Source organism: Symphodus melops (assembly GCF_947650265.1).
Source record: "Symphodus melops genome assembly, chromosome: 10".
NCBI lineage: Eukaryota > Metazoa > Chordata > Actinopteri > Labriformes > Labridae > Symphodus > Symphodus melops.
This window is the reverse complement of record NC_136700.1, coordinates 12286430-12304393: the sequence shown is the minus strand read 5'-3', so window position 1 is coordinate 12304393 and position 17964 is coordinate 12286430. Positions and strand designations below refer to the sequence as shown.

Sequence of the window (17964 nt, the reverse complement as noted above, 5' to 3'; positions counted from 1 at the left end):
TGATTGGATATTAAAAGTTTTTATTTTTCATATTACATTGAAGATATTCTTTGTAGTTTTACAAAAATAATCCAAGAAAATTATTTACATTCTGAATTATTGAATGCAAGAGAATGCCTTACATTACTGAGACAATGACTTCCTTCCTGCTCTTCTCTATAAGTGTGTGTGTGGCTGTCCTGTGCCTGAAAGTGAACCTGAGTTCCAAAAGACGACATCAGTCACTGTGTTCTGCGAGCCACCAAACGGTTCATATCCATTTGGGGGGGGGATTTAAAAAAAAAAATTAGAATATGCGATACATTTAGAAATACAACGGCGGAATTGATGAAAAAATGAAGTCCAGCATGTAGTCAACTCTCTTTCACCGCGAGAAGAAATTCTGACAGATTTAAAAGTATCAGTTTATGATTTCATGATCGATTTAAAAACCTGAGAACAAAGCTTCTGTTTGAGGGTTTTGGCACAGGAGTTCATAAACAGTTTTCAAAAACACACACATAATGTAGAAACAGACTGACCACTGAAACACTATCGACTAGGACAACACACAGTATATAGTTTCTATCAACGATGCAAAAGAACTAACTCTTCCACCTTTCAAGCCAGCTCACGTGGCAACCACCAGACACGAGAGCAAGCGCTCACCTCAGCCGTCGCTTACACGCCACGCTGGCTGTTTAATCTGAAGGCTGCAGAGAGAAACCTGCTAAATGAAATCCAAGCAGTGTCATGAGTAGGGATAGATAAATGTACCGGTACATTGGCCCATACATGTGTTCTTAATATTGTCAATCCAAAACAAAACATCCTCCTGATGTCATTGAGTGGTCTAAATTCAACGCTCACTTTACTCAGAAAAATAGCAAATAAAGCCACTCAGCCATTCAAAATAACTCCAGAGAAATAATCCGACATGGCTCTCTAAAGATCACATAAAGGCATCGGTTTTATTTTCAGCATGTTTTAGACAGTATCTGTTTATCCCTCGGACACTATGGCTAAAAATCAGTAACACCATCACTAACTCTGGGGGATTTTTTTTACCAGATATACCCAATAAAAAGCACACGTCATCAAGATATGACAACACATGACTAATTAGAGTGTTCTTTTATTTTCTACTGTGCCCTGTCTAACAAGATGGGGGGAAAAAGTATCATGGGGGGGACCCTATAATGCTCCAAAATGAACGAAAAATTAGGAATTTAAAAAAAAAAAAATATTGTCTTTGGTCCACCTATTCCTGGAACATTTGAAGGCACAGTCTCCTTGACACATGAACAGCTGCAGGAGAAACTATTGCCGGGCTAAAAATCACCCGAACACGTGCCTGTAGGAAAAGTATGTTTTGGAGACGGTAAACTTCCACGCCTTTAAAGACGACAAAGACGATGCGGAAGCTACCCAGGGACCCTTGACACTCAGACAAATGGAACATAATGAAAATCATGTAAATGTTTACTCGGGTGAAAATCACATTGCGATAGTGTTCTAGGGTCTCCTTATGAATAATAATAGAGAAGGACAGAAGTCATTGGTACTGGTTTAAACGGTAAAAATGAGCTACTGGGGCCCCCATGTGGAAGGCATCCACATTGAAATGTGTCTTTTCTCCTGTAGTGAGAGTGAACAAGTTCATGTCCTGAAAGCACCATCACAATGATACAAGACTGAGGGCTTAAAGAAACGTCCGGTTTCTAAATGACTTACATGCAGTCTGGAATTTCAAAGTCAAATAAAAAAAACCTGTTCAGATGCGTGTTTTAAAAAACGGCTCTCCGGTGTCAGTAAGAAGGGTGACACACGTGATTTAGAGGTAACCGCTGAGTGAATGAGGCACACGCGTCAAATCAAAAATCGTCCAGCCCTCTAAAAGCTACTGAAATACATGGTCCAACATATATTTCCACTTGTTTGAAAAATCCAGTCCAATAAAAACAAAAAAAGCCTTCCGATCTCTTAGCTGGCCTTATTTTTCCGTGTTTTTTTTTTTTTTTTTTTTTTTGCTGTGCCTCTGGTTCATAAGGCCACATCTCACGTTCTGTTTAGGAGCTGTTGACTGGAAATGACTTGAAAGAATAATCCATGGTGGCATTTTTAAGAAAGGTTTTTTTTTTCTTTTCTAGAAGTTAGTTTAACCCTTGTGCCACCAATGCAGCCACAAAAATGTTCAATCATTTGAAGGAAAAAGAAAAAAAAAAAACATGTATATACATTCATAAAATATTTCGGCTGTATTAAATTGCTGTCAAATTCACAAAAGCCTTAAAAGGTCCTGCAGTACAAATATAGAGTTGATGCTTTGTATTGGATCTGTGTGGTTGCTTATTTTCATCATTGCGTGTTTGTTTGCGTGCGATTGTGTGCGTAGGGGACGAGGAGCGTGCTGGATCTGTCACAGCCGCGTCTCCCTGTCTGCGCTGTTGTCTGAGGTTTGTTGTGATTGGTCCGAATTAGAAATGACACACTCGTCCTTCCTGAGCGCCTCCAGCTCCGTCCCACCGTTGGCCAGGGTTCTGTGGACGCCGTTTAATTCCTCCGTCTTCAGCTGTCGACTGAGCAGAATGAAGCCCGGGATGCAGATGATGAAGGAGATCGTCCGCAGGCTCAGAGTCAAACCCAGGTACGCTATCCTAAAAGTTGACATGACCCAAAAAAGAAGAGCTGAGTTGGTTACCACCAGGTGTCTTATAAGTAGACGTAAAATAAGACAGGAGGAGGGATCAAGTTTGAGTGAGGAAGGATTATGTGCTGGACGGCTGTTCGGAAAGACTAAAGTCTAACGCACACATTTCTATGTTTCGGTTTTTTATCTCTCTCTAAAAACAGAATATGACACACAGAGTCAACAGTTATGAAGCACACAGATGATGTTTGAGCTATCACAAAGTCAGGGCTTTTCCTCATCAACTAACTTAGCAGAGGTACTAGGAGGGGACCCTCAGCATAGCACGCTGCACTGGTTCTCTTGCATCACGAGGGGATCAGGAACCTCGCTGTGAGGTTCTTCATCACGCGTTAACGGTAACATTATTTGCTCTTTTCATTTCCGTCTGAGTTGTACCTGTATGTCGTGGTGTTGTAGATTCGACAGGCTCCTATGCCTCCACACCTCTTCTGACCCCATTTCAGACACGTGGTGTCAATGATCGCTCCAAAGTAGATGGGCGCTGGGATCCCAGCTGTCGAACAAAAAACACGTTTTTGTTTTTTTTTCACAAACAACACCCTCCGAGCAAATAAAATATGTTGAGAAGGCTGGGATGCTGCCCTTTTGAAAAAACACAAACATTATGAAGGGAAGCCGGTCGTTCTTGTCTTGTGTTCGGAGCTCATCTGAGCTGCAAAGAATTCAAACATGCTTGTAAAGGAATGCGTTTGATACTGACCCAGGGTTCGTGTGGCCAGAGCATGGAAACCCAGCGCTAAAGATTTGAGCTGCGGTTTGATGCACCTGTATGGAAGAGACAAATCAGAAGCTGTCTATTCCAGAAAGACCACAGTCAGATTCCTTTTTCATAATACACCAAGTTATCGAAGATTCTCACACGCTGTTACACACCGAATGGGAAGCAAGTTCTGAAGCATTAAAGGCGACCTTTCCGATGTTTCAGTATGGAGTTACGCTTTTTAACAGTTTGGCCTCAACCAACAGTAAATCAACAGTGTAGAGAATGTCTATACAGACATGAACAGCTACATAAAGAACACAAACTCTGCTTGTAAAGTGATTGCCTTTCAGTGAGGCCAGTGCATTGGAACGGGATCAGCTGATATGGCTTTAGGAGATCTTGTATACGTGTGTCTGTGTGTGTGTGTCATGTGTAGAGGCATTTACTCCACAATACCCTCAATTAAACCTTTTTATTTTTGAAAAGAAAAAAAAAAAAAAAACGATACTTAACAGTAAGCTATGTTGTAGCTCACTAGCATCCAAGCCAGCAGGGGGTGCTGTGGTGCAGAAGACTCTAATATATCCATTCAGGGCAAGGCTTCGTCTAATGCACACATTCTGATGTGATTGAATATTTCCTTTTATAGAAAAGATTCACGTTGACTGTGCGCGATAGCTGCGTATCAAACATGTCCGTGCTCTACCTTGCAAAACAAAACGAGAAACATGATGTACAGATTAACAGAGATGTACCTCTAGAGCCAGGAGTGCATTCTCCTCCTAATCATCCAGCAGGACATAATGAAGCCAAGAGGCCTTGAAATGCATTCGCAATTTCAGCCACTTAAGGGTTAAACCTGAACTAATTGAGCTAATAAGCCAGAAAGAGCTGCTCCCAGCTGTGAGTCACATGGACTATTAGACTTTTACACCATAAGAGCTCACAATAACAAAGGACAGCCAGCCTCCAGCCAGTAAACCCAGCATGTTCATAGTTTTCGTTTACCGTTAGCGTTGACCTACATGTGACATATTACACACACACACACACACACATACTGTGTCCCTTTCATATTAAAGTGGCAGTTTCTTTCACTTTATCCTTTATTGAAAGCATTTAAAGGAAGTCAACCAACCCCTCCACACGACACTTTGAGAAAATGAGTGGGTGAGTCAGCTTTGGTTGTCACGACCCATTTCCTCGACATGAAAAGAAGCAGTCATTTACTGTCCCTGGATGGTGGACGAATTCAATGTTCTCTTTCTTAATGCTGCGTATGAATAACACAAAATCACTGGTTCATATTAGACAGGTGAGTTTTCTGCAGCTGCCTTTACATACTCAACTCTAAAAGTCATCAGCTTGTTTTTTTGGTATATAGCTTATCTTTAAAATACCTTCTACTTCTATGCTGAGTTCTAGTTATCTTTATGCTCAGTTCTGCACAGATGTGCACCAACACTGTTAATGAAATCGCTTCTTTTTTCTGCATTTCCTCTTTGTAAATTACTCCAACAAAAACATGCTTTCAGTATTCAGACCAATGTGTCAAAGTAGCTCTGTGTCCTTTGCAGTTAGTGACGCAACAGGTCTCCCTGGCCTCGTTTTCAAGCGTTAGAGCAGAGACTGGCCTTTACAGATTTAAGTGAATTCAATTGGCCGTGTCCTCCTACCCGGCACCATCGTATTAAGAGATTTAAAACCTCAAGAGAATCATATGATTGGAAACTGAGTACTTCTAAACATGAAAACTAAGAAAAGCCAGTGTTACGACACGGGACACACAAACACGTAGTCAGAATGCTAATAATAAGGCAGCTATAAATGTCCAAACCATTGTTTCTGAGCGCTTTAATCCTGCAGGAAGCAGAATAAAAAAAAAAACCCTCCTGAATTTCCTGGAAGTGAGTAGATCAGACGAAAGGTCCTTAAATTCGAATAGAAAAAAATGTTTCTTTGAAAGTAACTGAATCGGAAAAAAACCCCCAAAAAAACAAACAAACTGAAATGAAACCACTAAATGTAGTTTACATCACATCACATTTTCTTTGACTGAAATCTGACCTGATGAGCAGCATGTAGCCCGGTGTGCCCCCGAGGGAGATGATGAATGAAGTGATGACAGAGAGAGCCAGGAAGTACGGGAACATCCTGTCACAGTCATCCTTGTTCGGGCACTGACCTGTACTGGCCGTAAAGTTACCGGCCACACCGACACAGCTACAATTAGAGAACACCTGGAGACATGCACAGGCGCACACAGTGTGACCATGTATGTCAGGACACCGAAACGTCTATAAAACAGCAACACAGGCGAGTAGGAGCAAAGTGCGTGCACACTCACTCACGTACAAGGGCAAATCAGTGATCATATTTCTAATTTTAAAGAAAAAGGAGATTCCTATTTTGACAGATATGATGGAAATATGTGATTGTAATATCTCTGTGTACTTTTTTTTTTTAAAACCTTCACAACTCACAGTGTTTTTTCCTGAGCCAGCCGAGCCGGTGCAGCCAGCGAGACAAGGAGAGACGTATGTGACGCCGTCCTCTCCACAGACCGGGTCCCACTCGCTCGATGAACACAAACACTCAGAGTTGCAGGCTGTGAACACCGAGTGTTGGTCGTAAGATATCGTGTCCATGCTGGAAGGAGAGAATGCAAAAGAAAAGTACGACTAAGAGGTAATTCTTCCACGTCTTTAACGCAACTTTTTTTTTCTATAAATACAACCATATACGGCGTTGCAGTGCATGAATAAACACTGTGGGCTGAAGCAGCATTACACCTCGATATGGAGGCACATTTGAGTAGTTGACATTAAAGAGCATGTACCTTTAAGAGAAAATGACAGTTTAATTCAGACTTGCTCTCTCCACATCGATTTACCTGAATTACATCTTAATAAGACGTTTATTATTTTGCTTTCATTTTACACATGGTGGGTGTCAAAGTGGGGCGAAGAGCAGATAGCTCTATTCTCTATTCTTCTATTAAGTCAATGCAGAGGTAATCAGCATTAGGAAAAGAGACATTTAAATGAAACAAAAGCAAAAAAAAAGAAAAGAAAAAAAAAGGTTTGCTGTGTGTAACCTAATCGGCACGCTTTTTCCATCAGACTTCTTTTCACTCGTTTCTCCATTGTGTCTTCTGCTGAACTGTGGTTTTAAGACACATGGGGCACACGGTGAAAAGGAGTTGTAGTGGATCTGTAGTGCTTGTGATCACATCTACATGTTTTCACTCCAAGTTAAACATGTGCGACCTAGTTTTGCTTCTTGAAGTCAACAGTTCAAGCATTAGCTGCATCCTTACTCTGACATCCCTTCTGGCCGTGTTAGATACACAAGATGAAACGATTCATTAAATCTAAAGGGCAGATTCATGACTTACAACATTAAGTTTTATTTCATGTTCACTTACCATCAGATTTCCTTGAATGAAAAACGTCTATAAATTTCCCAACACACCCGGTAGTTATCTATGACTCACTTGTTGTATGAAAGTGTCACGCCGGCGACCTTGGCGTTCTCGCAGCTCATGGCGAAGAAGAACAGCGACAGAATGTAGCCAATCAGAGATGTGCCGAAGGCAAACTTGGCTGCTCGCATGATGTTCATCTTCAGCCTTTTCATGAGCAGACCTCCTGAAAACATCCCCAGAGCTACAGCGGGAATGTTGATCACTCCTAAGATTATACAGAGGAAAAAAAAAAAACACAGGATACATATCTTTACTGAGATTATAATCTGGATTCAAACAAAGACTGCCAGTCGAATCATTTTAACATGATGTGGAAGCTTTCACACGTTATTATGTCAAATAAGTGAACTGGTGGTGAAAATTTCAGACAAAATCCCCAGAAAACATCAACTCAGTGAAGATCAATGTCTTTTTATCTACCCCCTGTCGTTAGCTCTGGTCCCTAATCAAACATTCTTTTTCAAATGGAGCGACTCTAGTCTATGCACAGACATCCCATAATGACGCCACAGTGTATCTTATGTTACGTACGTTTGACCTATATTTCCTTCCATGTGCGGTTATTAGGCTGATGAGGAACATTACAGAGCACATTCATCATGCACTCGAGGGGACAATTCTGACAGTAGCCTACGGTTTGGAGAAAGAAACTACAAGAATATCAAACCATAAACATGCTAACATATTCAACTTCCAGCTCACTGACTCAAACCGAGCACATCCAAAAAAAAACATGCCCAGCAAGTAGATTTCATACCCATCAGAAAGTTGGCCTTTGATGCCGACTGCCTGAAGTGCTGCTCGATGTACTTGGGCTTGTAGGTGACCATGCCGATGAGAGAGTTGAGCTGGATGATTGTCACACACAGGTAGATCATGTACACAGGGTGCCTCAGCAGAGTCCGTAGGGTCGGAATAAAGTCTGTTGAGGGATACAAATCGTTGAAACATACCCATCAAAAAAAAAAAAAAGTTAAATATGCGGCATCTCGATTCCCTCGTTATGACAACCTCTGTGTGCTTTTATGAAATGTTTGCCTTCATGTCGAAGAAGAAGATTTACTTGACTGCCTTCAGGGATCAGTAAAGTAAATCTTCTTCTTCTTCTTCTTCATGTCATAAAAGGTTTGAATAAACAAAAACAAGTAAAAACATGCTGGAGAGAACAAAATGTAACAAAAAACTCTGTAAATACAGTTACTTTAATAGTACAGGCCATTCAGTTCTATATTGAGAGGCTTTTCACCAGTAACATAATCAATCCATCAATAATTTCAAAACCAGCCTCTACAGGACCCACGAATAGAATCAGAGTGTTTTAATTGCATAAATCAATAAAGGTTTACCACTTCATTTGCCCTTACCTTTAGCCATCTCTATGAAATTGGTGTGGTCGTCTGCGGGATACTTGTTCTTCAAAAGGTGCGAGTCTTTGATGAAGCTTGTCTGCTCTGGCGTACACTTCTCTGTTCCCTCAGGCCCCGACATGGGCAGGGAGCGTGGCAGAAACCAAAATGGGATGGCAGAGAGCAGCGTTATGACCCCAGCTATCAGGTAGCCCAGCCACCAAGCCCCCACCCAGCGGGCATCAGCTGGGGTGATGGTGATAGTTTCTGTAAAGGGGGGGTACAGGAGACGAGACAAAATGAATGCTCAACTTCAGCTCAAGTTGTGACAGCGGCTTATTGTTTAACATCCTGTATGATTTAAAGGGCAACTTCTGTAGTTTTTGGTCCTTTTTTTATGTGGTCTTCCTGTCCATTTATTTTTTCCTGCTCTGTTGTTTCTTCTTATACATTTGCTCTGTTTTTCTGTCCCGGTTTTTCCTCTCCCCTCGCCTGCACTCTATTTGATTGAAGCCTACCACTTGACTCTGTCCTTCATCTCCCTCACCATGCTTTTTTCATGAGCAAATCCTGTACACCTGTTATGAGTCTTGGAGATGTACACACACACACACAGCATGGGAACCATCTGATAAAGCCATGCCTCAGTTTTATGAATGAAAAGACCTTTTTCAGAGCAGACATGGAGGTCTGTGATTGTCAGTGGAAAATTACAGGTTTAACGGATAACATTATTGGTGGCTCTGTTATATCAAGTGCAGCAGTGAGACAGGACACTTTAACAGAGAGCCAGCATGCATATGAAATCATAATCAGCCAACAATGATGCTACACTTTCCACTGGATATTTTTAAAGTCAGTATTTTTTTTCATGTCCAATTACTCAATTAAAGTCTATTAGAAAGTTCAGCAGCTGCAAATAGGTCACTGGAAAATACATTTAAAATAGCTTTTTTTAAAAACCTTTTTTCTAACCCTCATAACAATAATATGGACATATTATATCTTAAGAAACTTGGAGTTCCCCCAACTTATTCTGTTCACAAACAATTCAGTGTCCTCCATAGTAAATGGAGAATGAACCCCTTTACTGTTCAATGCAACAAGAGTGAAAGTGTAGTCTGAACGTATTCTACTACCACAAGCTACGTAATGATGACATAGCAAAAGATTGTCCCAAACTTACAATTTTCTAAATTCAGTCTTTATGAGTCCTGGGTGCATGATGATTTTAAATGCAGATATGTTTGCAATTTAAGGAACAGTCCTTCATTGGAGAAAAAAAAACAAATCTTGTGTTTGAACGTACCCATTTTTACGAATCCAATATCCACATATATTTTGGCACAAAGGGAGCCTAACAGGTAGCCAAACACAGGTCCAACCACTGAAATGGTCTGCACACAGCCTAAGGCAGGAAAAACAAACAAAAAGGGACACACAACACACAAACTGTTAAGAGCTCAGTCTGTCTTGATAACTGAGACAGACTTTGTTTTGTTTCCACCCGACATACTACAGTTCATTCAGCAGACGCTTTTGTCCAAAACGACGTACATCAAGGTGTCAGTACAAAACAAACGGCTTTACACACGATCAGCAAAGCACATTATCAGTGTCATGGCCGACACAACATTTACAACAGTGGTAAACTTTACACACATACATCGAAACAGGTTACGTTTATTCTTTGGACAACCTGGTAATTACATTTTTCTTTTTTCTGCTCAGATGAAAATACTGAATTTTGGATTCTGAAGAGACGACATGCTATAAAACCTTCAAACAAGGACAAAGGAACTGTAAGTATCACACCTCATATCATGATCTCAGTGTTGAAAAGGGTTATTGCACATTTTTCTCATATCCTCTACGTATACTTGGGTCGTATACTTGACACTGAAATTCTCATTTAATGACAACAATGAGTTATGATCTGGTGTTAAAAGAATATAAGGCACTCCATTTATTAATGAGGTGTATTCTCCTGCGTCTGTGACTGATGAGTCTGTTAATATGACACTACTGTAGCACACTTCTCACACTTCCTTCTCATGTCTTGTTGGTCCCGGCCCCCCTGACAATCAGGCATCGACAGCACAGGAGGACCAAACTGAAGGTTTACAGAGGTTTGAAGGTGAGTGTACACTTGACTGGTTTGATCCGTGACTTTTTCCTGACTAATGTGGAAACAGAGCAAACAGTGCTTTATACAATGACTGTACTTGTTGAGAGAATAAGTGCAATATCTACCCAACAGTGGTACACTTGTGAGGAACTTTGTGATTTATCGATTTTGGCGCCCCCTGTGGTCAACGTAGTATGTACTATCTCTTTCCGGATCTTGTCCTTTACATGTATAAGTAGTGATTTCTGACCAAATACATGTATAATCTCCTTCTGCTTTCAAATAAATCGGGGGGAATATTGGGGGGAAAAAAAGGCTGTTTTATAAGAGTGATGTAATGCTCTTGTCTGACACCAAGCCCAGTGTAGCAGCTACAATCCTTTAAAATGACATGGTCGGTTGTATTGCTGATGGTCTTGTTTGCTTTTGTCGCTAACAAGCTCAAAGCTTCTTTCAGGGGCTTTAAGATATTACAATAAGAGTAAACAGACTTACCTAAAAGGAGAAATTCCAGCTCACAGATTATACCTTATGTTTAAATGTAAACTGTGCTTATGAATTTATTTTGGAACATCAAATGAGTTTAAGAGTCTTTAATATGTAAATGCAGACTTTTAAAGACGACTATATGGATAACATAGCTGTACTTTATCATTAAGTAAATCGTGCAGGCAGGGGGTCAATACAAATCCATGTAAACATACCGGAAACTCGCTTTCAGCTGATTTAATTCAACCAACCTCCCTCTGTCCTATTTATAAATGATGTAGCTAGAAAAAGATGTAGCTATAACATGCCTTGAACATATGACTGCCCCATATTTAACAGTTTAGTCATATATTTATAAATGTGATTGTTTTCAGCTCTGTCAGGACAGTGATAATAAAATCTGCTCTTAATGATACAGTACGTATGTACCCTGTGGGAAACTGATGTATGTGTCAAATTCCACATTTAAGAAGTAATATTTTTCAGTATGTGTATGTATATGCAATGTCATCAATGATAAAGTGTACGGCAGGGTAATGTTGTCATTACCAACATATAGCGCTGCATTCTCCTCTGTAGCAAAATCGTCTATATAAGAGATCCCAAGTGGCTGCACAGGTGTCTCTCCGATCCCCCGCAGAACATTTCCCAAGAGAACATAAATCCACATGGACAGGTTGGAATCGCCTTCACAACCTGCTGGAAAAGATGAGTAAAAAAATAAATAAAAATCAAACATGTGTTTTGATAAACTACAGTGCATGTGTGTAAATGCTCACCTGAGGCTGGCACTTCAGGTAGTTTACCATCTTGGGTTAACTCTGCTGGTGAGCCAGCCCGACAAGGGGCGGGGTTTATTGTTGAGTTCACTACCCACCGAACTGACGTTTCAAATTCATACCTGAACGCACAAATTCAACTATTTAAAACAAAGAAAGAAATACTTTTTTTTATACTAACTTTCTTATGGAAAATGAAAAAGAAAGGAAATGATTGTGTGACCTCTACGATCAGGACTTATTTTAGCACCATGTTTGACTTATATTGCCTAAACCAACAGTGCCAAGGTACATGAAAGACTTATCATACGTCTGATACAGCAGGTGACAGTATGCACATAGTTGGTTTGCAAATCCGCCAAACAGCAGAAAGAAGAAGAAGCAACCACGACTCGCGCACTGAGTCAATCCTGATAACTGTGGATGTTTTTGTTATTTGTGAGACGCCAACAAAAACCCTCTTCCCACTTCCACATGTATTGCGTACTCTGGGGATACGACGGTTTCCAGTATACGCCAACACGACCGTTTAGTGGTCCACTTCCTAATTTGAACACGGTTGCGTTTGCATCTCATGATGATTGTACTCGAATACACATAAATGTGCCAAGACCTCCCCTTCAAGCAGACTCCAGCTCGGTACCCGAGTCCGGTATGTTTGTGTTCACACTCATCAAATAAACAGAGTTTGGGGTCAAGCATACTCAGATCCGGGCTTGGATCCCAAGTGTGAAACCACTCTGAGTCTCCCTACTTGTGATCATATGTTCAATCAAACTAATATTCTGAATCAAAACATATCTTTATGTTTCTATAAGATTTAAAAATAATTTTAGTAACAGTTTGTGAGTTTGAGTCCACAGTTGAAGCAACATGGAGATTATTGTCAAGTAGTTTAACTGATACAACATCGAGACTCTTTTTACCCACCGTCCAATGATGAAATGAGGCAGAGCGATGATAAATGTGCCAATGGACATTAGTACACAGCCCACTGCAATGATCTTAGGGCGATGAAGCTTGGCCCCAAAGTAGCTGACAAAAGCTATCACCAACAGGTTACCTGGAAGAGAGACGAGCAGAAACAACAGGGATTTAAATCATATGTAGTAAGATGGAAAACCCCCCCCCAAAAAAACAGCCTCATACAGTTTTTTTGTCCTGCTGAGCGTAATTCAGATGTGGCTTTGTTTTTTCAATAAATCCCTTTCACGCTTATGTCCTCATTGTTGGATGAATTTCATATTTAAATGCAATGTTTATAATAATGTTTGAATATGTGTTTCTTATATCGAGACAAGAAAGTTTCAGAAATGTAACCGTAAAAAAAGAAAAAAAAAATCTGCATAATCACCTGAATCAGTTGTTTGATTTCTTCACTTTAACCACTATAATATTTACTATGTGTACCCTAAATCCTACTTATCACAAATGTATGGTAAATAAAATGTAAAAAGGTGGGAAACTGCCCAGAAATATAAACTTCGAAGATGCTGTCTTTCTGTTATTGATGCTCATTCATGGGAATGACGTCAAACGCTCAGAAAATCCCTGTCTATTAACGTGTGTGTGTGTGTGTGTGTGTGTGTGTGTGTGTGTGTGTGTGTGTGTGTGTGTGTGTGTGTGTGTGTGTGTGTGTGTGTGTGTGTGTTTATTTTGGTGTGTGTGAGAGATATGTGACCGAGGGAAAAGAGAGATGGAGGCAAGATTGTTCATGATATGAATGAATGTATGTGCATCATGTTTTTTACGTTTGTTTCACCCTCCACAGATACTTGTCGCTCGCATGGTTTTCGTGTTGGACAGTTTGTTCACTTCAGGAAGATCTTTGATTGCTTTCAACTCCTTCATGCAGCGTGTTTTGTTTCTAATAGGTTCCATGTTTGTATTACAATATGAGTTAAGTGCATGCCATGAATAATTCTCTCATCATGTGCACAAGAACATAGCCTGAGGCCGATCAGCTGAGGTCATCTGGCTGTAGTGTTCTCTGTTAAACTCTGCGTCACAACTCTCCGTTCACTTTTTTTTTTTTTTTCGATCCAATTTTGGGTCTCTTCTTTCCCTTTGTCTTCCCACCGCTCTCTTTTCCCCTCTCTTGTTCTCACACTTTTTAAAATTTCCTCCTCACACTGCCCTTCTTTGCCTCTAGGTTACCTTGGCAACGCTACTATAGAAAAAAAGCTTGTTGCCTAGGCCACACAAGAGAAGCAGCTTTCACAAGAGATGGCAAGATGGGTGGAGAGAGAGCAAAGAGATATTCAGCTGTCACTGTGCCAGATGTGCCGACCTCCCCTCCAGCAGACACGACACCTAACCTCCATCAGAGGAAAGACAGGTTAGACACTCTGCCATCATTTGACTAAGCTGATCTTTAAATGGTCTTTACAATTTCCTCATCAAAGTTGACCCAAAACTGCTTTCCACAGCAAAAAAAAAAGTGAACGGCTCATGTTTGTGACAGCTTTTTTTTTTTTAGTGTATATCGTGTCATAATTCCAAAACACCCCCAACAACGATTTCAAAAAAAATGTCTAGAGTCCCCTTCAGTGAAACCCCCCACTCTCAGTGTGACAACCATCTTAGATCTGCTGAGCAAGATAAGAGACGTCTGCACAGAGTAAGGCACTTGGTTTTGCACTTACGCAACAAATTATTTGAGAATTGCTCGAAAGGGTTTGTCTGCTTGCAACTGGTTGAGCCGGTAAATGAGGCCGGCAGTAGCTCAGTCTGTAGGGACTTGGGTTGGTAACGGGAGGGTCGACGGCTCGAGTGCGGACCAAATATGGAAATTTGTCTGGTAGCTCGAGAGGTGCCAGAACATTTCCTGACCACTGCCAGAGTGCCCTTGAGCAAAGCACAGAATCCCCACCAGCTCCGTCACCCTGACGTCTTCCCGTCAGTGCATGTCCTATGTGTGTTGCATGGTTAGCAGAGTTTAGAACGCCTAATTTCCCCTCGGGGATCAGTATAGTAAAGTAAAATAAATAAATTCCTACATGTATTATCTGGGGAAAGCTGCGTTTAAATAAATAGTTTAGAGAAGTTATTACATAACAAAACTGCCAACATTTTTTGCATTCAGCTGCCCCCAGCAAAAAGCCAGGTCAAAGCCTGTTATGTCCCTACTTGACGCTTTGATTCACCCCGCTTACACACCCATCTGTCCCCTTCTTGAAAGCCTGATGAATCCTTTATCTGAAGCTTGAAAACCTCTATGACCCGTTCAGATTTCCGCCCCGATGAAGGAAAGAGGAAAAAAAAGAATTGAGGAGCCAATGACATAGAGGCTGCAAACATAACAACAAAATAACAGCAGAGCCTGGCAGGCCAACTCACCTATCTCGAAGCTTCCATCAATGACACCTATTAAGTAACTGGGGATGTCAAAGCGCCTCTCCAGCTGAGTTATTGTGCTCTTCATGTAACTCCCCGACAGAGCCTTTGCAAAATAGGCGAAGGACAAAGCCACCAGAAACATCTAGGGGATGAGGGAGAGGTGAGAGAAGGAAAGATGAAGAAACATAAGACTTTACAAAGTAACAGAAAAAAATCCAAGCAAACTGATGAAGCCATCCATTCATTTAAATGTACAGTATATTTAACCTCAAAGAAAAACTGAGGAATCCCTTATTTGTAAAGATGTCAAGATTTATAGGAATAAAAACATACCGATTTAAAACTAAACAAAAAGAAAAATGGCCAATTATAACAATTTGTATACCAAGGTGTGGGGGTTTAAGTCCATCAACTTGAATTGTCAGTGCTATGACAGTGTTGATATAGATTCAGTGGTAAATCATTGTTTTTTTGGCTGATATTCCAACTTCTGAGCAAACCCATTCGAAGAATAAGAAAGTTAGAAGAGTGATTTTGGGATCTAGTACAGATGTTATAGAAGGTAGTGGGCATCCAGTCTTGGATTTATAGATGAAAAGTCTTTTATTGCATCTCTGAGCATACACTGTCCAAGCAACTTTGTTCTTCAGAACTCAAAGGTTTGATTTATAGGGATCTCTGGTTTCAGATACAAGGGCAGAGTGATAAACTGAGCTTAAGGAGTTAAAGAGGGGAAGCAGCAACATTTCTGTAGATTCAATTATCATTTCCTAGAACTGAATGAGAAACTGCCTGAAGCATACTTTTCCGACAAGTCAATTCGAAGCTGGATGTGCTTCTTTAAAAAATGGGTTAAATGTAAATTATTTATCAAGCCATATACCAAAATATTCATACCCTGTTACAATGTTGCTTTTATTCAGTGTTGATCGGCGTAGGATCTAATGTCTCATGCTCTGAAAAAAGCATCAACTTCCATTTGGCTGGACTTAAGTACAAGTTTAAGGCATTCTAAAAGAGCATTGTACTTTATTCAGTCCGTTGTAATGAGACAGCAAAACAATAGAGAATAGTATCATTGACATAAAAGATGAATATTATAGGGAGCAAAGAGACAATTATATAGAAAATGTAAATGAGACCGGTCCCGGTTGCTTTTACACTCTGTAAGCTACCAGAAAAGGACATTTTTAAACCATGAACAAGCATCAACCCCAATAGTGCAGAGTGGCAGAATACGAAGAGACTGATCAACTGTTGATGGCGTGTTTTGTCCACTGAGAATGGACGTAGAAAAGACACACTTGTGTGATACCACTGCAGTTGCAGATGTCAGTTGGCAACATTCACTCGTTTCAAAGTTTCACCATTACAGAGGGTAAAAGATTGAAAAGCGTGTATGCCCTCAAGCAGGAAATTTGAACAACAATCATGAATGGCTTTGATTTTGAATGAAGACGGCCAAATGGATAGTGATATGTCGAGTGGCAGTGAGCAAACAATAAAGATTTTAAGGCCTGATAGTGTTGCACAGTTAATCAAATTGTATTAGAGAAGATGAAAATATACAAGATTATCATTCTTGGCCAATATCATGCAGGCCTAGTGTAACGCTTGGGGTGTCAAAATGTCTAAATAACATCCATTACTACATTTCAATGAAGCAGCCTCCCACAGTTTGGCACATGTGTTCAAAGAAAGACTAAAAAAAGATCAATTGGTGCCATGACCTGATCAAACAGGAAGTCAGTGCTATTTTTTTAATAGTTATTTTGTCATTTCAGCACAATATATATAACTCATTGACCTAATACACCAAATAACTAGCTCTACGAGCACTAGTAACATAGTCATCTGCTTCTATCTAGCTAGCTTTCCACTAAATTGTCGAGTAATCAAAATAGATCCTCAGTGCAATTCAAAGGCCATCTAGCAGGATTTTGTTCTCTCTGTATATTCTACAGCAAAGCATTCCTTCTGAGACACGGTTTTGTTTATGACAATGACATACCTTTGTCTGATTATTTGTGTAATGTGACTTTCATGTGCATTGCTTATCTCACGTTGCCACTTTATCACCAGTAAAGGGATAGGATTCTGTAAAAGTGCCATGACTTCTTTTTAAGCTCCCTTGAAGATAAAAGGACAGCAGGCACTAAGTGTATAGACAAAGGTTGTATTCTTCTCCTGTCTTCTGTGATCAGAAGTGACGCCTAATGCCAGTTGTTTATGAGGTCACATGGTATAAAAGGAGTTTCAGTTACATGAACAGGAAGGACATAAAAAAATACACTTATCATTATTGAATAATTGGGATTAGTGTGTTCCAGTTTTTACTGTATGACGTTATGCCTGTATAGTGACATTGGTTCCTGTGTATCTCTGTGCAAGTATTTTTGGAACAGCTCATTGCATTAATAAACTTGACTTATTTCCTTGCCTTATTTAAACTCTTACTCTCAAATGTAAACACTTCTTGGATGTCTCACATGTGTCCATATGTCAAGCAATCTGTAAATTCTTCTGAATGTGATCTCTCAGGAACACCTTGAGGGACATTCGTCAAAGTTGGTACAAACTTCCATTTGGAAAATGGACTTGAGCTTCTTTAGTGCGTTTCTTGTCTCCTGACTACTCAAAGCGCTTTTAACACCAAAGGGCACCCCAACCCATTCACACACTGATGGAAGAAGCTGCTATGTAAAGTGGCTATCAGTATAAACTTACCCCACTCATCTACATTCAAACTGTGCTGACGAAGCAGCGGGAGCAACTTAAGGTATAAGTGTCTTGCCCAAGGACACTGTAGACGTGGCTGAATGGGGCTGGGGATCAAACCCCTGTCGACATGCGCTAATATAATTGAGAAAATATGCAGCAGTTGAGGCTGACGGAGAAACAGGAGTGACCTGCCTGTCCACGTCGGTGAGGATGAGGAGCCTGTGATGGCTCGAGCTGGGGTGGAAATGGGATGTCGGTGCTCTTACTGTTTGCCTATGGA

The 17964-nt window shown here is 40.4% G+C and overlaps 1 protein-coding gene and 1 long non-coding RNA gene across 4 annotated transcripts in view; one reads left to right on the top strand and one right to left on the bottom strand.

Moving 5' to 3' along the window:
- Positions 1-281: 281 nt before the first annotated feature.
- The window catches only part of LOC306830814 (solute carrier organic anion transporter family member 1C1-like), a gene marked incomplete at its 5' end in the record, with an annotated part of 34905 nt that continues 17222 nt past the window's right edge, over positions 282-17964 (bottom strand). For 2 of the 3 annotated variants that reach the window (XM_079354514.1, XM_079354516.1), the window contains 13 exons: positions 282-2636; positions 3068-3185; positions 3393-3457; positions 5463-5635; positions 5879-6044; positions 6892-7087; positions 7640-7804; positions 8247-8495; positions 9538-9636; positions 11395-11544; positions 11625-11746; positions 12555-12687; positions 14964-15105. In XM_079354514.1, coding sequence (XP_079210640.1) covers positions 2399-2636; positions 3068-3185; positions 3393-3457; positions 5463-5635; positions 5879-6044; positions 6892-7087; positions 7640-7804; positions 8247-8495; positions 9538-9636; positions 11395-11544; positions 11625-11746; positions 12555-12687; positions 14964-15105 — 2016 coding nt within the window. In that variant the 3' untranslated portion in view covers positions 282-2398. The remainder of the gene's footprint in view (positions 2637-3067; positions 3186-3392; positions 3458-5462; positions 5636-5878; positions 6045-6891; positions 7088-7639; positions 7805-8246; positions 8496-9537; positions 9637-11394; positions 11545-11624; positions 11747-12554; positions 12688-14963; positions 15106-17964) is intronic. The other variant, XM_079354515.1, reaches the window with a different exon arrangement.
- Positions 6005-14864, top strand: LOC306830818. The gene is made up of 4 exons (XR_013780015.1): positions 6005-6083; positions 9960-10030; positions 10317-10365; positions 13777-14864. It is a non-coding gene; the product is annotated as an uncharacterized lncRNA (long non-coding RNA).